This window comes from Acinonyx jubatus, chromosome B1 (assembly GCF_027475565.1).
Source record: "Acinonyx jubatus isolate Ajub_Pintada_27869175 chromosome B1, VMU_Ajub_asm_v1.0, whole genome shotgun sequence".
Taxonomy (NCBI): Eukaryota; Metazoa; Chordata; class Mammalia; order Carnivora; family Felidae; genus Acinonyx; species Acinonyx jubatus.
Genome location: NC_069382.1, coordinates 166,290,770 through 166,317,726, shown reverse-complemented (window position 1 = coordinate 166,317,726; position 26,957 = coordinate 166,290,770). Strand labels below are relative to the sequence as shown.

The window sequence follows — 26,957 nt, the reverse complement described above, 5'->3', positions numbered from 1 at the left end:
ACTAAAACTAGAGTAAACACTTAAAAAAAGGAAAAAAAAAAACCAAACCAAACAAACCTTACAATAGCAGGAAAGTCAGAAAGAGGACAACAGCACCAGAAATTTGCAAGCTAGAACACAGATCAATGAATGGTATCTTAGCAGATACAAGAAGGCTGAATGCTATAGTGGTCATGGGAAAGGCTGACAATCCACTTGATTTATACCACATAATCCTTAAATGGTTTAAGGATGTGAGAAAGCAGAGAGCTCTAGAATTCTGAGACAAAAGAGGGGCCTAAAATGGGAAGACCTGGGTAGGAGCCACTTGAAAAGCAGCTCTCAGCACTGGCCCATCCTTTTGTCTAGAAGCTGACTGGCACAGCTGAAGATACATTGTGCACTGCGATCATATTCATATTAAATGCTGGGTCCCAATACCCATAGCTACTCAGCCAGACCTTCCCAGGCAGAAATTGCAACATTACTCTCTGGGGAATTCAATAAGCCCAAGAGAAGCCTTACAGGTACAGACACTATGACTTCCCAAACAAATCCCCCCAGACCACCCTAGAGTAAAGCTCAGTGTAGACAAATACCCCTGTAGGCTCAGAACTGTCACATCAGCTTTCAAATTCCTCATTCTGAACCATAAGATTAACAGACATCTAAGGACACTAACATGGAACAGAGATATCAAAAACAAACCGATAAAAGCAATTTTGAGGAAAAAGAATTCAAAACCAAATTTCAAGTTGACCTGCAGAGTTTCAGGGTTGGGTTTCCTGATGGGCACAAGAGGCTCCTGAGCAGCCTGAATGTCTCTTCACTTAGTTTCGAAACCAGACTGAAGTGCTTTGTCATATGATTCATACGTGGCATTTTCTGTTCTATTACTGGAACTGGATAACTGTGCCTTTCTGGTGGCATAAAACTTTTTTTGCAGTGTTATATACCCTTGGAAATCCTGCTGCATTAGCCAGTACATGCTTTTTAATGGGAACCATGAAGAAAATGTCTAAAACAATGAGACTGTTTGTAATAATTCTTATGTTTTTAGGATTCATATTTATACCCTGACTACTGCTCTTTGGTAGTATAGGAGGAAACTGGCCTTATTATTCTGCATATTGCAATGTGTGTCAAAGACCTGGTAGAGTCTACCATACATTCCATATGAAGGGATACGGTAATTAAATGCCATTCTTTTCTCCTAAGTAGAAAATGAGAAAACTTAGGAAAAGAACATTTAGAAGTTGATTAGCTTTTGGTGAAGTACATTTTCTCCCCAAACTATAATCACTACAAAGCAACTGCAGTGACAGTTTGAGACCATTTTATATTCCGGAAAAATCTGTAGTTTAAATGCTTGTAAATGCTTTGTAATTAAATGCTTTGTTAAATGCTTGTAAAATTTTTTTAGATGAAAATTTCAAAAAACTGTCATTATTCCTCTGAGACAAGTAATATATGTATTATATTCATGAAAGAAGAACAGGATACTATTAAAAAAGAAATATCGAGAGAACAAAAAAGCTTCTTGAAACCAAAAACATGATAGAAGAAATAAAAAAAAAATGAGTAGAAGGCTGAGAAGATAAAGTTGATGAACAGTTTCAAAAAGTAGAGAAGGCAAAGACATGAAAAGCAGAAGACAAAAGTTAAAGATTACTTCAAGAATTCTAAAAAGAGAAAGTAGGTTGGGAAGAGGGAAGGAAAATGGAAAAATTTTCCAGAACTTAATTTTCCAAATGTAAAAAAAGGGTCCACCAGTGCTCAGGACAAAGGGTTAAAAATACTCCCGGTAGGGTACACTTTTATGAAATAGCCCAACTCTTGGAAGAGAGAAGTTCCTGGAATCTTCTAGAATGTGGGGGAGTGGGCAGGGGCAAGCCATAAAACCTGTGGAATCGTAATGGCTTCTGATTTCTCAGTTAGGTGTACTGGAAACCGGAAATATAGTGGAGCAGTCAAAATTCCTAAGGAAAATAATTTCTATCCTGGAATTCTATATTTATTCAGACTATCTAAATAAATAAATTACTCCCTATGTATCTCTTCCAAAAAGTCACTAAAGAATGTATTCCACAAAAGTAAAAGAGTAAACCAAGAGCAAGGAAGACATAGGATTTAGGGAAAAAAAGAGCTAACACAGAATAGAGGTGAAGAAAGTATCCAGGAAGGGGTGCCTGGGTGGCTCAGTCAGTTGAACATTCGACATTGGCCCAGGTCTCACGATTGTGGGCTCGAGCCCCGCATCAGGCTCTGCACTGACAGCTTGGAGCCTGGAGCCTGTTTCAGATTCTGTGTCTCCCTCTCTCTCTGCCCCTCCCCCACTCATGCTCTGTCTCTCAAAAATAAAATAAAACATTAAAAAATTTTGAAAAAAAAAAAAAGGAAAGAAAGTCCCCAGGAAGACAACAAACCAATTCCAGGATGACAACTGTGAACAGAATGGTGACCCATCAACTAGTGTATCTGAGATCCTGAGAGTCAGGAGCTGGACTTATGGAGGACTATCACTACTATGTCCTCTGCTTTGAGAATGACTTTTTAACCTGAAGAAACCAACAAGAAATGTATCCCATCAAAACAAGGAAATTCACGAAGAAGATCTGAGATATAGGAAATAGTTCAAAATGGAAGAAAATCAAAAGAAAATCTACAAAACCCAAGTGTTGTAGAAGCAGGTCTTAGACGACACTGGCACAGACCAAAAAGAATGATGAATTTCTAGAGGGATGGGGAGGTCTCAAGGTAAGAACTGCCAACTGACAGATTACATGGTGTGGCTGTACTGATAAGAGTATACCAAGAAGGTATGGCAACAATCACTAATAGGTTAAATAAATAAGTAAATAAATAAGGCAATTGAAAAAAAGATAAGGGACTTATCTTTAGGAAATAAAGGAAAAATTATTTTCAGGAAATAATTTATAACAGGAAAAACAAAAAGAGAAAAAAATTCCTGAATACAATAACGTTCAACTATGAACACTGGTACAGGCATAATAACAAACATTAAATGATGATTTTTTAATGAGATGCAACTTACATACAATGAAGTATGCAGACTTTAAGTGTATAGGTCAGTGAAAACTGTGTCATTTGACAATGGTACAGTTGTGGAACCACCCCAATCGAGATAGAGAACATTCCCATCACCCCATAAACTGCTGTGCCCTCCTCCAATCCATTTCCTCCCTGACTCTGAGGCAATCACTGTTCTGAATTCTATCCCCGCAATCACTTTTGCTGATCTTGAGCTGTATATATATATGTGTGTGTGTGTCTTTTTTTTTTTTTTTTTTAATTTAGAGAGAGAGAGTGTGAGCAGGGGAGATGGGCAGAGGAAGAGGGAGAGAGAGGGAGAATCTTAAGCAGGTTCCACACTCAGTGCAGAGCCCGACATGGGGCTCAACCCCAGGACTCTGGGATCATGACCTGAGCTGAAATCAAGAGTTGGATGCTCAACCAACTGAGCCACCCAGGTGCCCCTCGAGCTGCATATAAATGAAACTAGAGAGCATGTATGCCTTTGTGTCTAGCCTCTTCTGCTTCAACATAGTGTTTTTGAGATTTACCCATGTTGTTGATGAATCAATAATTCCTTCCTTTTTACTGTTTGGATATTCCATTGTATGTGTATGTCACAATTTGTTTACCCGTTCTCCTGTTGATGGACATTTGGTTTGTTTCCACCGTTTGACTACTCTGAATAAAGCTGCCATGAACATTCCATTAGATGTCTGGGGACACATGCTTTCATTTCTCCTGGGTCATTATGAGTGATGAGTACCATTGCTGGGTCAGGTGCAGGTTTACCTGTGTTAGAAAACTCTAAGGGTTTTTCCAAAGGTCTTGTGCCGTTTAACATATCGACTAACGTATGGATGCTCCACTTGCGCCACATTCTCATTGACATACGGTGCTGCCAGTGTTTTTAATTTTAGCCTTTTTGGTGGGTATATAGCATCTCACTGTGATTTTAATTTGAATTTCACTGTTCACTAATGATTTTTTTTTTTAATGTGCTCACTGGCCATTCATATATCTTCTTTTGTGAAATGTTTGTTCAAGTCTTTTGCCTATTTTAAAAATTGGGTCTGAATACCTGTTTAACTAAAAACTGTCATGTAACTACAGTAATATCAGGAAGGGATAGTGAATCAAGAGAGAGAAATCCTCATTTAACCTAACAGAAGACAAAGTCAGTAGATAGGTTTAAAAATGAAGAATCAAGACCTATATCATTAATCCCATATGCTTTTGAAAATATGAGATTTTTACATGCCTGAAGAAAGAGATATGGCTGCTTCTGAAGAAGGGGATTAGAGTAAGGAACGTCTATTTTATTATGATCCTTTGATATGATTTGATCTTTGAAGTTATGCATATGTCATTCCTTTGATGAAAAAGAGACTTAAAAATAAGTAACTTACAGAATCTATAATCACTGAGTCAGGTGTTCTTCCAGTGAAAACAAAATTCAGTTGTTTGGCTGCTCTGACCAGTGCTCCCTCATCTGTTTTAGGAAAACAAATGAAAGCAAATACATGGTGAGATGAAAAATTATCCCCAGTACAACAGAAATACATTATTGTAATATATTTTCTGTTTAATTTTAAAAGAATTAAAATTCTGTTTATTCTGGTCCCTGTTATTGAAGTCCATTTCTTTTAAAATTATATGACAATGCCAAAGGAATGAGTAGAATCATCTTAAGGATTTGAGACATGTATAGAACCAGGAGACATATTTTACTGTTAGTCATACACAGCTAAGAAGGAAAATTTAAATGTACCTTTGGTTACACATATTCTCTAGAAAACCTTTCTCAAAACAAATGCACAAAATTGTCTTGCATTTGTGCTTTTCTCCTAAAACACTGAATGTAAAAAAAAAAATACTAATTGAGGATTCAATTTAAATGTATATAAATGCACTGTCAACACCTCAAACTAATATAACATTGTGTGCCAACTCTAAAAAAAAGAGAAACTTGGACAAAGGAAAAAAAGAAATGGATATAAATAAATTGATGTTTTATTTTATCATGTATTACTTTCATCACCATACTAAATCAAAATGAGATGTAATTTTTTTATGCCTTTTAGGAATTTGGTACATTCTACAAGGTCATGGGTGCTGGTTTAGAATACAGCTAAAACACTTAAAATGAAGTTCTTTAAAATATATTCTTTCTTTCCTAAAGTCTTGCAATCATCAAACTGACTGCCTAATTACATTGAAAACAGGTTTAAAATTAAGCCGAAGTATTAAATATTGATAACCATGCTAATACATATTTTATTGAATCCCTTTCAAATGTGTGAATTTTCTTCATCCAAAGAAATATTCAAGCTCCTTGATTATCACTTCCAAAAGAGGAAAGCAAATTTGTTATTTCAAAGAAGGGAGAACTTACTATATGTGAGTACTTTTTAGTACTTTTTACCTGTGTGAATTTTGTTATTCAAATTTCCACACAATTTATGTCATATACCAAAAGTTACATATATTAAGTTACATATTTTAACCTATATATTTAATTCTGAAAGCCAAGTTTTTCTAATTAGTAAACACATTTTTTTAATAAAAAAACCCCATAACTTGGTTATTTCATTTTCAAATTAAACTGATTTTTTTTCTAGACAACCTGAAATTTCAGAACAATTTTCCACTGAAAAAATATATTATAATTCCTTCTTTTGTACCTGGAGATGCTGCTTGATAAATAATCTTATCGCCTTCTCGCTCTGGCACTGCTGTGTGACAAACAGCCATCATTGTAAGAAATTCACATATTATAGGTGCAGTTGGCTGTAAGAAATAAACACATAATTCGGCCTTTTTCACCTAAACATTTTGACACTAACGATAGCAATATTACTTCATGCCTATTAAGACTGTAGCTGTAAAGCATTGAAGGTGTGAGGGCATAGACAACTAAGAAGCCAACAGTTACTATGAATGTATTTTTAAAATCATTCCTTCCTACATGCTTTCATTAATTTTTCAAACAATTATATAAGACAACTTGGTGGTACCAAATAAAAACAGCACAGTGAAAAAGGTAGATATAGTCAAATCCTGCCCTTAGAAGACATGAGAGAAATTCTAAAATGCTCATTTACGTGGTTCTAAATCTTGATTAGATTAAGCTTTTGGCATTTGATCTTACTAGGGTTCCACCACTTTGTTGCGGTGATGATGGCAGGATACCTCTCTGTAAAGCTTTGCCCTCCCTCTCTCTACAAATTACAACCCTAATCGGAAACATGTTTTACTAAATACAAAGATTTGGTTGAGCAATTACTATGTACAATGGATTCTTACAGCCTGAGGAAGACATAAAAGCGGATCCTTTCTGCAAGGAACTTAGAGCATATAGGAAAAAAGAAGTCAGATCTTTTATTTTTTTTAATTAAAAAAATTTTTTTAATGTTTTTATTTATTTTTGAGACAGAGAGAGACAGATCATGAGCAGGGGAGCGGCAGAGAGAAAGGGAGACACAGAAGCAGGCTCCAGGCTCTGAGCTGTCAGCACAGAGCCTGATGTGGGGCTCGAACTCATGGACTGTGAGATCATGACCTGAACCGAAGTCAGACGCTTAACTGACTGAGCCACCCAGGTGCCCCAAGAAGTCAGATCTTTTAAATTAAACATCTTCCTGTTTGGCCCCCGATGAAAAGAAATATCAAATAAAAAATATTCTCCTATGGTCTTGGTCAAAAAACAAAACAAAACAAAACAAAAAACAACAAACTAAACGAAAGCACAACTGAAATGATTGGAAGGGTAAATCATAACATTATTTGAAAAATCTGTTCTCAGGCTAGTACAGTAGACAAAACAGACATGGTCCCTGCTGCATGAAGCTTAACTTGTGGGAAAGAAAGAACACAGATAAATACACAAATATTTATTTATAGTGTGAAAGGACCATAAAGGAGAGAATGTGCAAATATCATGTAATGTGATTTGGGCGAGTCTGATGACGTTTGGCCTCATGAAGAACTGACCAAAGAGTTTTGCATCAAGCAGGAATCAGACATGACTGAAAAGGTCCTAAAGAAGGAAAGAATGAAGTGTGTTTGAAAAAATAGAAGCCAGTATGGGCTGGGGGAAAGAAAGCAGCTCAAGCAAGGTTGGTGATTTAGGTAGGGGCCGGACCGTGTATGGCTGTGAGTTAAGAAGCCAGAGAATGGTTTTGAACAGAGAAGTGATGGAAGTGACTTCCAGTTCCATGGTTCCAGTTGCCATGCACAGCAAGAACTGGAGGGGAAAAAAATGGAAGCAAGGAGACTGGCTGGGGAATGCTGGGAGTCTGGACGAGGGTCGTGAAAGTGAGAAGGAAGGAAAGAAAACAAACAGGATATATTCTAGAAGTCAGTACTGATGAGGGCTGGGGTGATGAGTCAGTACTGATGAAGTTCTGGGGTGTCAACTTCAGGAAGCCGTATCATTTAATCTGACAGAATTTTTATAAGTGACAATAACTTCATAAGTCGAGCAGTCACTCTGAGCAGCAGGTACAGAGTTGGCACTGTACAGAGCTCTGTACTCTTACTCTGTACTCTGTACTCTTACTGTACAGAGTTGGCACTGGCCTATTGTTTTGAGCAGGTAATTCATTTCTAGCATTTCTACAGATACTCTGAAATGGTGAAGAGTGAGTTGTTTCATACAGAGTTCTATAATTATTTAATATAAGACATTTTGAAAAGACAGAATATTGATGAACAATACTATTAAAACTGAATTTCTAATAACCATGAATTTCTGTTGACCAGGTAAAAGGATTTAATAACAATAGATTTTGGTAAGTATTAAAAATGATCCTGAAAAAAAAAGAATATATAAAGAGAGACGATAATCCAGAGAAATACTCATTAGCTTTCACTCATTAACAAAAAGATAATGGTTTTATGTTGCTTACATGATTATTTTGGAGGTTTTCCAACAATGATGAATCACTAAATGTTTTTTCGTCTCCAAACTGTGAGCTCTGCCTGAAGGGGAAAATAAATGGAGCAAAACTGGTTCATTGATACAAGTCATTGTTCTATTTGTGACTAACTTTTTAAATAAATCATTATGCAAACCCTTAATAGATTCAATATAGTCTGCATTTCCAGATACCAAAGATTTCATAATTGAATCATACAATATTTTCAATTATTCTAAAATGTAATGGACTTTTGCAGTATAATAAAAATAGTATTTTATAGTTCATTTTTCTGGAGTGAAATTACACTGTGGCCACATGAAGTTTAAAAACTTTTTAAAAAAGTAATAAAACTTTTAAAATACCTGGAATTTAATTTCTTCTACTCCTGTTAATTTTTTCCAGGTTTTAGAGTTTGAGAATCAAGTTCTTATAAAAAACAATATTGATTCCTTTACTTTAGCCAATGAGAAATCTTTATTTGTAGTGGCTAACATTATAGAATTATCATATGGAATATAAAAATATAAGCAATAAGCTTTTTATATATCTTATCAACATCTGTCACTAACAGATATCTGGTATATTTATGTATATATCACTTGTTCTGTGTCTATATAAGAAGAACAAATCATAAAAATATATGGGATTTTTTTGCGGTGTGGCTATCTTTGGATGAGCAAACACTTATGTACTACATATGAAATAAATGGAATCAAAATTGCATCTGTAATCTAGCTATTATTAATCTCATGGCCATGTGGTTTAATATCAAGATGTTGAGATTAAAAGAACAAGCAGCATTTAAGTGGCAATGTCAAACCTAAAGGGTGTACTTTGCAATGGTTCAGTGAAAATATATACATCTAACCTTTTGTGCATAAAAAAAAATTCTGGAATTCACCAAGGAAAAATATGTATCCAGTAATAAATAGCTATAACCCAGAAAGCTCTTAATCACAATTTTTACAGGTTACAGAATATTATCAATGCCAATATGCCAAATAGCAAGAGTTTCATATTTTAAATCCAGCAGTTTGAAAGGAAGGAGACATTGAAGAAAAAAAGAATTTGAAATAATGAAACATACACAGTATCAATGAAATATATTTTTCCCATAAACCAAAGGAGGAAGTTAGAACATTTATAATAAAATACAGCTCCATTTACATGTAGTAGTTTGATCTATTAATTATGAAAATTATAATACAGTACATCTTCATTAGCATGTAGTAGTTTAGAATTCTCAAAACATCCCTAGGAGACAGAATAAACACATTACTACTTTTCCTCTAGTTTTAAAGATAGAGGGAAAAATCCAGTAACTTTTAAATGATTTATCAATGGGAACATAAAAAATTGACATGTTTTCCTCCAAATACTACCATTTCTTAAAGAGAGTTTATTTCTGAGGCTCCATAAAGTCTCCCTATTATTAAAATGTATTCATTAATGGTTGTTAGTTATACATTCCTACTTATTTGTTAGATAAATTGAAATGTCAAGGAATAATCATAGTAACATCTTGCATGTGGAGGCCTATCTTCTTTCCAAAGGATTCCAGACTAAAAGCTTTCACAAATCTGAAGGTATGTCTTGTTAATCTCAACAGAAACCCTTTAATCTCATAAATCACAGTTACCATAATTGATACAACTTTCAAATGTATTTATAACAAATAACTCTAGATGTGCAATTGAAATCTTTACACGCACACATCCTACCCTCCATTTACCAATGAAGCTTCTTCTACCATGAATAATGCTAAAAAGAACTCTTCAACCAGGAAGTGGCTTCTTTTCTAAGATCATAAAAACTACAAATAAATCATCTGCTAATCCACATAGCCTGGGTTGGATAACTCAGGCATGGAGCTCTCACTACTCCTCTCTGAAATCTTACAAAACATTCACTTTTAGTAAAAGTAAACATAAAATTAGAAGGCTCATGTCATTTCAAAATAAGAACCAACTGCCTTAAAAGTGAGAATTTAAACTCAGTTGACAAAATTGTATGAATCAGCAAACCGCTCACAAATACAAATGTCAAGTCAACATTTTGTTAGATTTTTCCACAGAAATTTTCAAGTGGCATGAGGCACACAAGGAGACAAATTATGGTGTTTTGCAGGAAGGAATAAGATAGGGAGTGTAACATTAAGGTAAGGAGAATAAGAAGCAGGTGGCCCACAATGCCACATAAATGGTAGCTTCCTGCAGGCTTCTTTAAAAACTAGGATACATTGTAAATAACTATTCCCTCAGTATACAAAAATGAAGATACCCCAGAGCAATAAAAATTAACAGAAAATTTAGAATGTATATGGCTTCAGTCAGTATTACTTATTTTCATATATGACATTATGGACTATGACATTTTTTAAAAATTCAACACTCATTACAATGTTTTCTAAGGTCATTAGAAATAAAGGAAAAACACAGGTGGAGCCATACTTTTCACCTTAAACCAAATAAACCCCAGATGGATGAACAATTTAATAAAGATACTAGAGATAGGGGAAAAATTTTAAAATAACTTAGGAGTGGGAAATGCCTACGTATCACATGCGTAATTCACAAAACAAGTAGATAAATCTGACTGCATAAAATTAAATGTTTCTGCATAGCAAAAACTACTGCAAGCAAAAATCAAAAGCCAAGTGAAAAACTGGGAAAAACTGTTTCCAACTCATATAATGAAGGTCAGTTTCTGTAAAATAGAAAGAACTCCCAGAAACCAATATGACAGAGATCAACAATATGGCAGAACAATGAGCAGATGAGGAAATACCAGCGCTTTAAATACAAGCTCCGGTTTACCTGAAAATAAGAGAAATGAAATTTAAATTTATCAATTTGGCAGAAATAAAGTTTGACAATTCTGTGCTGTTGTGATTATGGAAAAAGATAAATCATACCATTGGTGAGAATGAAAATTGACATAACTTCTCAAAAGGAAAATTGGGTAATTTCTACCAAAATTAAAATGCAGGTATCCTTTGATCCAGTAATTTCAGTTCTAGGAATTTACACTAGCTATCTACCTAGTGCAAAATGTACGTACAAATTCATTCTTCACAGCACATTTTTTTAATAGCAAAAGATTAGAAATAACTCAAGTACTAAGAAAGATGTTGCTTTAAAGAATTGTGGTACATCCACATAACGAATACTATACAAAAACCAGGAAGCTCTTCATTTGATCTTGGACCAACCAAAAAGATGCACTGTCAAAAGAAAAGCTGGTACAAAACAGGGCGCATAGTATGCTTTGCGTTCTGTAAATACATGAGAAAAAAATACGTGCATGTATATATGTAGAACAGATCTGGAAGGATACACCTGAAACTGATTACACTGCCTGCCTCCAGGAGGGGAAATGAAGGGCTCAAAGAGAGAGAAAGGAGGAAAATCTTCCCCTCCTTATACCATTTGAATTTGCAACATGTCATTGCATTATGAACTTTAAAAAATAAAATTTAAATTAAAAATTAAAAACAAGAATAAAATCCACATCAGCCACAGCCTACACTAAATGTATACATTATGCACATACATATAATACACATGTGCACACACAGGAAGACAAAGGTAGTGTGACTATAAAGCACCAGTTTTTGAAAGGATCTGTGCCTCTGGCTTTTAAGTTTCTTATTTTATTATATATAGAGAGATTGTGTGCATGGGCAGGGGAGAAGGGGCAGAGGGAGAGAGAGAGAATCTTAAGCAGGCTCCATGCTGAATGTGGAGTCTGATGTAGGGCTCGATCCTATTATCCTGGGATCATGACTCGAGCTAAAATCAAGAGTCAGAAGCTCAAGGGACTGAGCCACCTAGACTTCTGTACCTCCTACTTTTAAATGATGCTATCGGTTGCAAATTAAAATCGCTTAAAAGGAGATTTAATTTTTAGAAAGGACTTTGTTATTGGGACCTCATGAAGATAAAAACCTTCTGCACTGCAAAGGAAACAATCAACAAAACTAAAAGGCAACCAACAGAATGGGAAAAGATATTTGCAAATGACATAGCAAGCAAAGGTCTAGTATCCAAAATCTATAAGGAACTCACCAAACTCCACACCTGAAAAACAAATAATCCAGTGAAGAAATGGGCAGAAAACACGAATAGACACTTCTCTAAAGAAGACATCCAGATGGCCAACAGGCACATGAAAAGATACTCAACATCACTCCTCATCAGGGAAATACAAATCAAAACCGCACCCAGATACCACCTCACTCCACTCAGAGTGGCTAAAATGAACAAATCAGGAGACTATAGATGCTGGCGAGGATGTGGAGAAACGGGAACCCTCTTGCACTGTTGGTGGGAATGCAAACTGGTGCAGCCACTCTGGAAAACAGTGTGGAGGTTCCTCAAAAAATTAAAAATAGATCTACCCTATGACCCAGCAACAGCACTGCTAGGAATTTACCCAAGGGATACAGGAGTGCTGATGCATAGGGGCACTTGTACCCTAATGTTTATAGCAGCAATTTCAACAATAGCCAAATTATGGAAAGAGCCTAAATGTCCATCAACTGATGAATGGATAAAGAAATTGTGGTTTATATACACAATGGAATACTACTTGGCAATGAGAAAGAATGAAATATGGCCTTTTGTAGCAATGTGGATAGAACTGGAGAGTGTTATGCTAAGTGGAATAAGTCATACAGAGAATGACAGATACCGTATGTTTTCACTCTTATGTGGATCTGAGAAACTTAACAGAAGACTATGGGGAAGGGGAAGGAAAAAAAAAGTTAGGGAGGGAGGGAGCCAAACCATAAGAGACTCTTAAAAACTGAGAATAAACTGAGGGTTGATGGGGGTGGGAGGGAGCGGAAAGTGGGTGATGGGCATTAAGGAGGGTACCTGTTGGGATGAGCACTGGGTATTGTATGGAAACCAATTTGACAATAAATTTAATACTTAAAAAAAAAGGACTTTGTTATTCAGAGTCGTGTCCAGTCAAGTCCAAGAATATGAATAAGTGATAGAATTCGATAATACATTTGTTGGACATTGGTTTTAACCAAAGTAGTAAGACCTACTTTTCCATATGGCTCAAAATGTTTTTGAAGGCAATTACAAAGGAGGAGTTCCAAAAACATTCTGTGAAACGGCTGCATCATTGGAATAAATAAATTACCTGTCAACGTAACTACTTTCAAGACTAACACTAATTTGGATGTGTTAGATCTCATTATTATACAGTCATACTGGGAAGAATGTTTTCATGAGTCTAGCCGCTGCAGCAGGAAAAATAAATGCCACTCATTCCATACATAATTATATATCAGAAGAAAATGAGAAAATAAGACCAGAAAATAGTACTATCTATTGATATTATGATAACACTAATAACCACAGTGAAATGACTAAGCACAAAATACAATAAGGGAATCCTTCTGGAGAATCATCTTCATTAGCATTAACTTAAAAATATACCAGAATAGTGTGGGATCTATATTAAATAGTTAAGGAAAACAAATATGTTATCTGGGATTTGGTTCAAAATAATGGTGAGGGAAAGTAAAGACGAAATTGGTCTTGATTACGTTATTATTGAAGTGAGTGAATGTGTAACCTGTCTACTTTTGTTTATGTTTGAAATTTTCCACAGTGAACATTAGGAAAAGAAAAAAATGGCTATGGAAATATACAGTTTTGAAAAATAATCATATCTTAGGACTACATGAATAGAATAAGCAAACTTTTTTTCCATTGGTAGATTTTTAATAGAAAAGAATTACTCTGTAAGGTTATATGTTAGCTTACGATACTTGGCAGTAACAAAAAAAACCATACCAACTTTGAAGTGGCTACTGGTTGGGAAATGATCTTATCTCTGTAAACTATTTACACTAATATATTTAAGTCAGTGAAGCTACACCTGTCATCCATTATCTTTAATGTCAAGGGAATGTGTTTGAAGATACTCTCAAGAGAGTATTATAGGTTTGCCTTCAAATTCCATTAAATGTACAATCATCTACATACATTTAAGTGTTGAATATTATGTGTTTTTTAAACTTGATATTTTGTGGTGAATATGGTTCAAGGAGGGCAGTAAAATATATACTGGCTACAGGTTTTATATATGGAATTCAATGAACTTCACATTGAAATGTGAAGCTGTTGACAGACAGGAATGAACTTTGATTTTGGGTTTATATACTCATCTACACTCTCTAGTTTATCCTTGAAGACCAGCATCATGAAGATGTGGTCAGATGCCTGGAGCATAAGATTCAACCAGGATTACATTTTTTTTTTCTTTTTCAGGATCACACTTTTGATCTTGGTATTATTGGCAACATAAAATCAAGTGGATGAGGCTGGGGAGATTCCACACTTAGGAATGTGCAAAATTTTGCTCCCTGTGCTAACTTTTCACAAAACAGTTAAATTGTACCTGCTCTTGCCACCTTAACAAGAAAAAAAAAAAAAGCCTGAAATGGTAAGGATATTTTGTGCTCTAAAAGCGTATGTTTTTAAAATTCTTTAAGTTCTATAGGACATAACGTGACCAGCACCTATTGTCTAACCAGGCTGGGTGAGGTTTTAACTGTGGCTTCCACATTTCCTGGTTGTGTACTTTGGGGCAAGTTACTTTGCCTAAATTTCACCAATTCTAATATGGTCACGTCAATCACAACTCTTCAAATGTGTCATCAGGACTGAATGAGAGACATCAGAGCTAACAGTCTCTGTGAGTATACTATGTCCAGACTCTATTCTAAGCACTTTAAAAACAGAACTCATTTAATATTCACAACCTCCCTATGATGTTCAAATTCTGCCAGATGAGGACTGGCAGGCAGAGAGATTAGGTGACTTTTTCAAGGGCACTGGTAGGATCAGGATGTGAACTTGGGTGGTCAGAATCCAACGTCTGCATCCTTGACCACTGCAGAAAGCCGGGACAGAACAGAGACTCAAGTACCATCTATTCTTTCATCTTTGCAGGTCTACAGGTAACTACCTGATAGATGGGGAATCTAAGCATATATTTAAAATAAAGCTCACCTTATTATCAAGGTGATAAATGCCTTCCCTATGGTTATTTTTTAAAAGACTAATATTTAAGTGGAATCATACAATTTATGCAAAATCTGGCATTTCTTAGGGTTATCTAGTTTAGAGTATCAAATATCAAATTTTCCAAAAGGGTGTTTTACAAAAAGAAGTTAACTAGATAATATGCCATCCTCTCTTTCCAATAGTGATAAAAGTAATAAAACAACTTCTATTGAAAGTAGGATATTTTAAATGACCTGAGTAAATAAATAACAATTTTTAACATTTCCATTCAATCTTAATGAAAACATGGTAATGGTAATTTCCTTCTCTTAAGAATAAATGAGCTTTCTGGGGCGCTTGGGTGGCTCAGTTGGTTAAACGTCCGACTTTGGCTTAGGTCAGATCTCATGGTTCGTGGGTTCAAGCCCCACGTCAGGCTCTGTGCCAACAGCTCAGAGCCTGGAGCCTGCTTTGAATTCTGTCTCTCTCTCTCTCTCTCTCTGCCTCTATCCTGCTCATGCTCTGTCTCTGTCTGTCAAAAATAAATAAACATTAAAAAAAAAAGAAGAAATGAGCTTTCTTAGAAAAATGTGTATTGATTCTACACTAGTGAACAGTATTAATAGAATTATATTAATGTTACGGAAAAACAACAAATAAAAAGATGGTCAAAATTTTACTACATTCTCGAAGGATTCAACAAAAGGGAATATCTACAGCATTAAAGTTGAATTATCTACCAAAAGTAAGAAGCCTTGGAATATTTTTAAAAATGGTAAAAATTATTCAGTTGTGTGTAGGTGTTGAAATTGGAAGACGCTCCAAGCAATGAGCTTAGATGTGATGACTCATCAGTTATCACATGAACCAAACAGCTGTCTCTATCAGTATTATAGGTATGGGGTTTACTGCAAATTGTTACCAAATCTCCACTTTATTGCAATAAAATTCAAGTTGAAAAAGATTAAATAATGTTATTGGACTTCCATGCATATTGGAAATGTGGCTAAATCATAAAACGCACGTATAACCTGAAAATAAAAATATAACCACTTATAAAACCACAATGTTTTCTATAGTTACCAGCACTAAAAGAACCTGTTTTCTGAAGTTTCATTGGCCACTAAATCATGATGAATTATAGAAATGGCAAAATAAATTTATACTGTTGTAAATGAAAATGTAAATCCATGTGGGGGGGGGGTGGTTTAAGGGAACACAAAAATCCAGAAATTAAAACTATAAAATGCCATCTTTAATTAATTCTAAAATTAATTAGATTCCAGTTAACTTTAGTCCTTGGTAGCATTAGTCTTCCAACATTTGTCCCAGACATTTAATTTTAAAAATATTCCTTTTCTAGCCCATATTCATTTAGATTTAGCAAACGAATGAAAAGATGTGAAGAGCATTTCCACTTCTTAGGTAGGTTTCAATAGCATCTTTTTTGTGGCTCTGTAGAGTACGTAAATAGCAGCAGAAGGTGGCAGTGCTGCGCTAAAAAACATCAAACTTCTTGAGTTCCAACTGAAATCAGCTAGGTCACAGCCCAGGGACCCAAAGTTGATCATTACAGACTTTATTACAGATACATAATGCAGAACTCTAGCAGGCCTAACCATTAAATTAAATGTTTGTAACATGACTAAAGGTTACACAATAGGAAGTCAAGGATATTCGATGGATTTTAAGAAATACATACTTTACAGCATTGTTACCCTATTTTATCGATAATGCTTTTCCCCCCGAAAGTAGTGAAATGTGTTTATCAAAACAACAAAATGCAAATCTCTTAAAGGAATCAATGAGACAGAAAGGTCCATGCAGCTTACCATTCATCAGGAGAGCAGCCATAATCCTCAGGTTCAGGGACATGGCTTCAGAAAGCAAGAGGAGGGGCAGAAAGAGACGAAAAAATAATCACAGAAAGGCTCAAAACATAAAAGCATGAATAAAGGAAGTACTGAAAGATGGATCTTGAAAAAGTTAAGAAAATGAACTTTTAGTTGATTTTGAAAGAATGGCAGTTAGCATAGAATTAGAACATGATGATTTATGGTAACTGAGCAGGTTTACAAAATTATTCTATAACAGGAAAGCCAAATTGCCTCTTGACCATGGAATTTACTCATTTTATTCACAGAATATTCAAAAAGAAATATTTCAACCTAGAGGTTTAAATACATGCTAAAACCAATGGAAAATTAATTACATGTTGTATAATCAGAATAAAGTATTTTAATGAAACAAACATGCTAATACCTAGGAACAAACGATCATATTGATAAAATTTCCCAGGTACATTTGAGAAGTAAATTTAACCACCATGAAGTAATGTGTCTTTAAACAGGTATAATATTACAGTAAAATATTACATTTCTATAATTAAATGGAACTGCATTTTAAAAGATGAACTGATAGAATTTGTCACTGAAACCATAATTCACTCATTAAGCCATTTGTTATCTCAAACAGAACACACATTCATCAATAAGTTTAATTTCATCCGTTAGCTCATTTGAGAACCAGGAAAAGTCTGACTGATGTATTGCTTTTGCTTCAACCACCCAGTCATGTATTTAGTCAGAAGTGGTTCATTTACTACATGACAGAGCAGATTTTCTTTCCTTTCTTCACGGATTTATTAAATTTTTATTTTCATTGTTTAAATTTTTTCAGCTTTATGGAGATATAATCGATGTATAACACTGTACAAGTTTAAGGTATACAACATGATTACTTGATACACTTACATACTGCAAAATGATTACCACCACAGTGTTAGCTAACACCTCTGTCACATGGGTACCATTTCTTCTTTTGTGGTAGGAAAAGGTAAGATCTGTTCTCTCAGCAGCTAGAACAGATTTTCTCATCTCTCATTTCTTTAACGATATATGACCACTCCATATTTTTTCTTTAAATTAAATTTGTTAGGTAGGGCTTAAAAAAAATACAGAGTTGAGTACAAATGTAAAGTCACTGTTTTTGACAAATGTAACATTTCACTGAAAACTTGTGGTGTCCTTTCACTCCCTCAGTGTCCATCCCACTCTCTTTACCTCTCCACCCAACTGGCTATGACATATGTGAGCCTCATCATTCCAAGGCACCTCTTCCACCTCCAAAGCATTAAACCTCCTCCAGAGCAGTATGCAAGGCATAGTCATAAAAGGCAGTCCCCTCTACTCTCTATTCTCTATTCTCTCTATTCTCTCTCTATTCTACTCTCTATTCTCTCTCTCTATTCTCCTCTGGTTTACCAAAGGACTTTTGTTGATGCTTGAGAGGAAGGGCTAACCAAGCCTCTTGTGGGCTGGACTCCCAGAAACACTCTGTGGAAACTGGCTGAAGCCCAGCGCTTAAGGCAATCACTTCTCATCAACCTCAAAGCTTGGACTCTAGCCCTCCACACTATACCAGAGGAGGGCCAGTGATCCCAAGCAAAAACACCGTGCCAAGGCTCTGCCAAGTTGCACTGGTGTTGGACAGCAGTGGCCGATCTCACATCAGGAGACAGGCCGTTGCTTCTCAAGTCATACAGGTTAAACGATGCAAAGCTGAAGGCTCAGGGTCCCTCTCCCTGGTTCTGGTCCAGCCCTGGCTGAGGCTGAGCTGAGCACTATTCAAATGAGATGAGCAGTAGGAGAACCACACACCTGCTACTGAACCTGTCTGCATGAGTGTGCCCACGGCTGCTGCTCCAGCAGCTCGGGGGTGCATGTGCTATCTGGTCATTTGCTGGTGTGTGCATGTCAACACTGCTGTATCTGCCTGGTAAGCTCTTCACTTAACCAAACCCATTCTTAGATCTTAGCTCAAGTATCACTTTTTCAGAGAGCAGTCCCTGACCTGCCTGATTTGATCAAATCCCCATCACAGACTCAAATGGACCTCTGTACTGTGTTTTATTTTTGTTTGATGACTTAATTCACATCCATTAACCCCTAATTAGATCACAAACTAATTAGATTAAAAGCTGTTACATCCCCATCATCTAACAAAACGTCACATACAGAGAAGGAGATAAAAATATTTGTTCAGGTATGTAAATAAGCAAACAAATGGTGTTTACCCAGCTCTTACCATGGTGGGTGGTAAGATAAATTTGTTGGTTATAATCTAGACCTTGGGGGGAAGTTTTACGACAATTGTGATATTTCTTGTGGTGAATCTCTTCTCAGTGTACTGATCCTTTCAGTAAACATATTGCTAAACAAAATACCATCATGTTAAGCTATTCACATATTGTATTAATATATAAAGATTGCTTTTTAAAAAATATTTTTAATGTTTATTTTTGAGAGAGAGACAGGGACAGCGTGAGCGGTGGGGGAGGGGGGGCAAAGAGAGGAGGACAGAGGATCTGACAGCAGAAAGCCCGATGTGGGGCCTGAACTCATGAACAATGAGATCATGACCTGAGCTGAAGTGAGACACTTAACTGACTGAGCCACCCAGGCGTCCCTCCATAAAGATTGCTTTTTAGAAAATTCATTATTTACTTAAAGGGAAAATGTCAATGAAATGTTTTTAACACTGATTAAATGGCGAAGTCAACAAAAATCAGTTTAGTTTCTGTACTAGAAATTTTTTTTTAACTTTAGAGACTGTACTATGTTAAGCCTTGCCCAGCTTATCAGCTTAATCTAATAGTAAGGTCTAAATTATCAACAAAGGATTATACTTAGGACTGTATTATATATGCCGATAATATTCACTGTATAGAGAGTCCTAGACACTGAACATAGAAGCCTCTTTAGCCATTCATGGTATTTAAGTTACTATGATAAAACTGACTCATTCTCTACAGGAAGGAATTTGTGGAAATGACACTTTAACAAATGTTTAACAGTGGAATTTCTAGTTTGTAGTAAGTTAAATTTACAAATGACATCATTTTACATTTAATCAAAGAAAGATCTAATGAAACAATCTAATAAATTTAAGCACAGTGGCAATCTGACAAAGTGGATCGCTATAAAATAATCATTGCTAAGCATGTACAAATCTTTATTTCATTGCCCACCATAAATCCAATTTGGGGCAGTGGTTATGGCAAATGAGAGAAAACTTACCAAGACTAAATTCTGAAGCACTGCTTTCAGTGTTAAAAATCTTTTCACAAATCTAAGGAATGCTAGGAAAAAATTATACTTCAAGTCTTATCCTTTAAACTCATAAAAGCCAACAGAACTCCTTACCTAGGGTAAAACTAGGGTTTGTTTTACTTCTTAAAAATGCTGAAGGAGGATCAGTTCTGAAATTGTGACCCCAAAGGCATTTGTTAGTCTGTGAAAATGTGTGGTGTTCTTTGCTTTGCCACATCCTGGGGGGATAAATACCATCCTTTCTTCTGCTGGAGTTGAAAGTGCATGTACATAATAGTTCCCCATATTAAACAAGTGTTAACACTGCTATAGCGCAAATGGGATTGCAAAACCATGTTATTTCCCCATCTGGGTTCTGATGACCCGAGAGTGCCTGAGGAAATTCTCATAGGAAGATGGTTGACAGTAATTACTTTTCTTGCTGAGTTTGGTGGAATTAAGACACAGTGGTGTGCCTCCTACTGTAAACACCTAAGTATCTGAAGCCTCCCGGATCAACAACTTCATATATGAACAACTCTACAATGTTGACATTCCAAATGTCCATCAGGATATTTGGGGGAGGGGATGCTGATGAAGCGCTATCAGGGCTAAGGATCCTAAAAGCACATACCCAATACAACATAATTATTGGAAGCAGTTTAACAACTAGCTTCACTCAGCAAGGCTTCTGGGATTCTCAGAAACATGATATATCACCCAGGAAAGAGATGTATGTCTGTTTATGTAGTTAAATTTTGCAAACAAAGAAACACCTGTTTTTTTTTTTTTTAATTTCTAAACACACTTTTTTGATTTTTATATCCAGAATTTTATATCTGGAAAAAAACTGTAGAGATACCGTATCTCACTATCCTCATTGTAAGGAATTTAGAACATTTGAAAAGAATTATTGATAGTTACATGGTGAGTCAGTTACAAAGCTAGGACGAGGGGTCATGCCTTATGGCTGCACCTCAGTATTAAGAGATGTTATTTTCCCAAGAAGAATTTGTCTTACTGGAAGCTTAATCTAAATTTTGACAGTTCTTAACTCTTTAAGTTTATTTATTTATTTTTGAGAGACAGAGAGAGAGCGTGAGCGCACAAGCAGGAAAGTGACAGGGAGACAGAGAATCCCAAACAGCTGACAGCACAGAGACCTATGTGGGGCTTGAACTCACAAACCATGAGGTCATACCCTGAGCTGAAATGGAGAGTTGGATGTTTAACTGACTGAGCCACGCAGGCGCCTCAACCCTTAATACTACTTTAATATTTACCAGTCTCAACCCTACAGGGTCATATAACAGTGGTTAATGCTGATTATCATCAATGGATCCAGGAGAACCCTGCTATTTAGAACTCCTGCCTGGAAGTGTTGAAGGACTTGTTTCAAGAATAAGAAAACACTTGATAAAATGAAGGAGAGAGGCTAGACCTCATTCTAGCTTTCTGTTCTCCTAAGTTCATAATCAATAATTACTAATTTGAAGAACTTGCTTATTGTACTGGAAACCGGCAAAATAAAAAAAGGATGTCAATTATCAAACAGACCACTCTAAAAAGAAATTCACTTATGAATGCAGAATTTTTGTAAAAACAATCTCCACAAATCTGTCAGCAAGTATAATTCAACAAACTGTAGAATCCTGTAGAATCACAATAGGCTTTTCCTTTCTTGCCTGGGGTAACTGTGGGTCAAATACACATGACGTCACAAAACGTGGCTCTGTCTCCCCCAAAATGGCAGCTAACTAAATTACAATGCTGGTAGCAATTGGTGGGGAGGAGTAAGGAGAGACTTTTCTAGGGGAACTGGGGGAGCTCTGGATAAAGAGGAAAGATGCAAAGTGGCATCCAGCCCTGGAAACAGTGAGCACGCTTCTTAAATTAACATCCTGTCTCCGCAAGTGTGAAAAAGCCATTCAATCAAATGTCTTTTCAGCTTCAATTACACACATAGTTTGAAGCCATTTTTAGTCACTGTCTCTGCGAACCCAAAGAATATCTGCCTTCATCTACTTCTCTTTGTAGACCCTTGTACAGGAGTCACCATTTGTTTTTAGAATTTTTAACAAATGGCTATTTATTTATAATTTTAACTATGGCATTTTCAAAATTCATCCATAATTTTTATACTAGCTTACTGCTTGGAGACAGAGTGTGAATGGGGAAGAGTGGGTACAAGCCAGAAAACCCAAATGCGAGTGCCCTTGCCTGAATGGTAAAGAGATCAGTATTTCCCAGTCTCACTTGTAGATAAAGACAGTTGGAAAATCTGATAATAGGTCATGGTCAAGGTCATTCCAGACAATGAGAGTGTTTCAACTTTTGATCATGTCCTTTTAGGAAATGTACAAATTAATTTTCTCACATTACCCTATAAAGTATTTCAAAAGGCTTTTGAATGGTTTAGGCAAACATAACTCGAAGAAAGAAAGAAATGGGTTCTAAACAAACACATTCAAAAGAACATCGTGAGCCTGATAAATATTTCTGATGGCATTCATCATGCCCTGGATTTAAGAGTTTCGTGTCCCTACCTCCTTCCCATCATCAGAAATTTAGACTGCTCTTTGACTGCAAAGAGGAGAGGTGGTAAAAGTAAAAAAAAAAAAAAAAAATCACAGGGATAACTATCAGGGAAACAACAATATTTTAACTTGGAAACTGCCCAAGGACACTTTGCATGTTCTTACAACATTGTACTCTAACTTTATGGCAATGCAGAGGGAACTGTGTTTGTACCCCGTGACGGGAGCCAGACAGTGACCTTCAGCAACTCTAAATATGGATATACTACTGGGCAGAGCCTCCACCCCCTAGGAATTCCAAAAGACAAACAAATCCAGACTGCAACACACAAAACATACATGGCTGCTGGCGTCAAAATAGGGACTTCCAATTAAAAAAATTTCCCCTGATGAGAACTCTCAAAATGTACCAAACTATTAGCAGTAATTAAATGTATATATTCATACTCTAATTAGGGGGAAAAAACTCACCCATATGCAACTCCAGCTATGGTACACTTCTTAAACTGCATCACATTGCAGGTCAGAGTGCCTGTCTTATCAGAAAATATGTATTTGACCTAAAAAAGTGTAAAATTTCTCATTAAAATTTCAGAAGTCTTTAAAAAATTTTTTTTAACGTTTATTCATTTTTGAGAGACAGAGAGACAGACAGCACAAGCAGGGGTGGGACGGGGTGGGGGGGGGAGGGAGACACAGAATCCTAAGCAGGTTCCAGGCTCTGAGCTGTCAGCACAGAGCCCAATGCGGGGCTTGAACCCACGAATTGCAAGATCATAACCTGAGTTGAAGTTGGACGCTTAATTGACGGGGCCACCAAGGAGCCCCTTCAGAAGTCTTTTTATGCTACTCTCTCACAGAAGAGGAAAATACCCCTTAAATAATTCTTTTTATCAATCTTGTTACATTTTAGGGCTACAATGAATGCTATTAACTGCACATTAAGTAATATGTTCAACTGCTTTTTTTTAAAGTATTTTAGCAATGAATCATCTCATGTATGAACAGTGAAGACTATCAGGATGTTAGAAAACCCTGTAGCCATGTAGCAATCTGCCGTGATATGGTCTGAATTTCCACTAGAAAACACCACTCCTGCTACTTAACATTTATGGAGCACTAAAACCAGCACTTCTCAACATAACACACAACTACAGAAGGGGGAATAGCTTGTGCAATTAACTTCACGCAACATCTGAATGGGTAAGAAAAAGGATAATTCTGGCCTAAATGCTATTTAAAAAGTAAGACTTTGCAAATGGCAAAAAAAAAAAAAAAAAAAAAAAGAAGAATTTTTCCTCAGCTAGTATGTGTAAATTGATTACAAATATACACATATATGTGAATATAGTATCAATTTTAAGTCCAAAATTCCTGTTTGATTACTTTCATACTTGGACTTACATAACATCACTGATCGATGTAACCATTTTTCTTCCTTTCTGGTCAAAAGCTACGAGCAATTTTAATAGTGAGAGTTTATAACTCAAAAACAGCCAACACTTTACTACTAACCAGATTACACACTGAAGGACATCCCTTAGTGAAATACTTCAGGTGAGAGCAAAATATGTTTTACATGATGTTTTTAAAAAATTCATTTACTACAAATGAAAATTGATAGTTATCTGCTAACACGTACGTATGCCGATCATTCAAGCAATGGGACATTTGGAGCTGTCGATTCAGATGAAGTTGCCACCTATGGCAGAAATGACAACAAATCTGACTTCCAATTCAACACATCACTAAGAAATTTAGTTTACCTGGCCAAGTTCCTCGTTCAGATTAGATGTTCGAGCCATCGCAGCAGTGTCTGTGGGTTCATAGTGCATGTCGAGATCCTTTTTTTCAAAATAAAAGAAATTACTGAATGCAACTGGTATCAAGAGGTTGACTGAAATTTCATTTAGCTCAGGAGCTATATATGTAACCACTCTCATCTCTTGCCATCACTTTACCATTTCAGTTGATTTCCCTGAAAAGGACTCAGTATAGAATATTATATTTCCTGGTAAGGGCAGGACAGCTTGGTAATTAGAGCATATCTCTGGAATCAGGCAGTCTTAAAAAAAATTTTTTTTTAATGTTCATTTATTTTTGGGAGAGAGAGAGAGACAGACAGACCATGAGTGTGGGAGGGGCAGAGAGAGGGAGACACAGAATCTGAAGCAGGCTCCAGGCTCTGAGCTGTTAGCACAGAGCCCGACCCGGGAGTCAAACTCACGAACCATGAGATCATGACCTGAGCTGAAGTCGGATGTTTAACCGACTGAGCCACCCAGGTGCCCCTGGAATCAGGCAATCTTGATTTATTATAGTTCTACCATTTTCTAGATATGTGACCTATTGTAAGGCTAAATAAGATAACGTATGTAAAGTGCTTCTTAAGGTGTCCAACACAATATAAGTCCTTAATGTAGCTAAAATAATAGCAACTAGACATTGCTCAAATAATTAAGATTGAAAGCCCCTGGAAAATTTACCTAAGAGATTCTGTCTGGTTGTACTTTCTTGGCCTAAGTTTCTGCCACTGTATATACTTGAAAGTAAAATGAGTGCCCTTCTCAAAACCCAATAAAAAATGTACAGCTTTGTACCATTTGTACTTGCTTTGTTCACATAAATTATGAGGTGTGACTATTAATCTTATACAAATTAATATCTTCTACAGTATAATATTTTGTTGGCAAGTCAGGGTTCACAGGTTTTCACATGTCAAACGAAAAGGACAAATCTGATCTTTCCCACACCTGCATTCCCCATCTGCTGATGGGGATCAGTTCTAAAGTAGGCTGTGTTGTTGTAGGTGCCATGTTTTAAGCAGGATATTAACCAAGTGGACAATGTTCAGAGAGGAATAAAGGAATGGGGAGTAGGTTGGAAATCAAATCTAGTAAGGAACAGAAGGATATGGGAGAAGATACCATAGGACAATAGGCATTGTAGCTGAGTTCTAATACTTTGCAAGGCTATCATTCAGAAACAAGGTTTTAGACATTTTCATAAAAGATCAGGTAGAACCAGTATCAAAGGGGAGCAATTATTCATCTCATTTCTACACAAGAAAGAGCTTTCTGGTAAGGGAAGACCTGTCAAGAATGTTATAAAATCTCTGTATAACAGGTAGTTGAAAAAAGCATAAGCCTGCTAGGTTACTCCAACATTCAAACTATGTCATTATTTGAAGAAAATATTATTTTTGAAAATCCACGTAAAAAATAATAAAGTGACTAGTTATTTGACTTTCATAATGAATCACTTTATGATTTCTTATTGTAAGTGGGAAACCTTAATTTTAATCCTGTTTTTAACTCTATTTACACAAATTTTATTACATAATTCTTCAGCAATGTATCTCCTTGCATGAAATAAGCCACACCTGCAGCTCATTTTAGATTTCTAAATTATACTGGTCTTCTGAATGAATTAGCAATTGACTGCTGAGGCAGGTCATTCACCATGAGCAGTGGCAAAAGTATCGTCAGTTATATTTTAGAAAATCCCAATACTGTCCGTTTGAAAGACTTTTAAATTATTAAAAAAAAATAACATCAAAAGATAGTACCAGAATTTCTCAAAAAAAAAAAAAAAGAAAAATTAAAACTTTCTGGCAGATTAAGTCTGAAGATGTATTCAATTTACATAAATTCATTAATTTTAACTGTGGTAAAATAAAATTAAGAACACATTTTATAAAGAAAATATTTAGGAAACAGATGTCCAGCACATTTTTTTCCCAAGATTAAAAAAATTTTTTTCAGAAGAAAAAATAAGAAAAATTTAAGCACAGTTGAATTTGTTTACAGTATGGAAAAATAAACTACATAGATATATAAAACACGATAGACAGCCTGGTTGTTACAAATAATGAATGTGGTATTATTTCTCCAGCACTTAATCGTTGAGGAGGCTGTGAGATTTCTCTGTGAGATTTCTTTGTCGTGAGATTTCTTTGCTCTGTATCACCACCATGAGATGTTGGTAAACTGTGTTTTATCATTCCTGTGTAAGGGTCCAGGAAAATCAGCCTCAAAGAAGTCAAGTGGCTTGGCAAAGTTCACACAGCTAGGAAATACAGAGCTACAACTATAGTCTAGATATTTTAGCTCCACACCCCATGGTTCTCCTTTTTCCCAAGATCACTTTGAAACCCAAAATAGGTTTCCTGGAGATCTTGTTCCCCAGAATGTTGGGTCCGTAAACTGGTGTGATTCTGAGATGAGAGATTTTGCTACTGATTTTACATGTCAAATGATTTTTGTTATAATTATATTAGAGCCATAAATATTTTGAAATGCCATCTTGTAGTCAACAAAAGGTAAGGTATAATTAAGATTTTGTTTCTGAGAGATCAAAAGACGCTAT

General features: G+C 35.8%; 1 protein-coding gene across 8 annotated transcripts in view; it reads right to left on the bottom strand.

Moving 5' to 3' along the window:
- Nucleotides 1-26,957, bottom strand: part of ATP8A1 (ATPase phospholipid transporting 8A1) — a 229,724-nt gene that overhangs the window by 123,218 nt on the left and 79,549 nt on the right. For 7 of the 8 annotated variants that reach the window (XM_015084122.3, XM_053217414.1, XM_053217412.1 and 4 more), the window contains 6 exons: nucleotides 24,356-24,433; nucleotides 23,061-23,149; nucleotides 16,795-16,839; nucleotides 7,923-7,995; nucleotides 5,697-5,802; nucleotides 4,422-4,504 (listed from right to left, as the gene is read on the bottom strand). In XM_015084122.3, the coding sequence (XP_014939608.1) occupies nucleotides 4,422-4,504; nucleotides 5,697-5,802; nucleotides 7,923-7,995; nucleotides 16,795-16,839; nucleotides 23,061-23,149; nucleotides 24,356-24,433 (474 nt within the window). The remainder of the gene's footprint in view (nucleotides 1-4,421; nucleotides 4,505-5,696; nucleotides 5,803-7,922; nucleotides 7,996-16,794; nucleotides 16,840-23,060; nucleotides 23,150-24,355; nucleotides 24,434-26,957) is intronic. The other variant, XM_015084124.3, reaches the window with a different exon arrangement.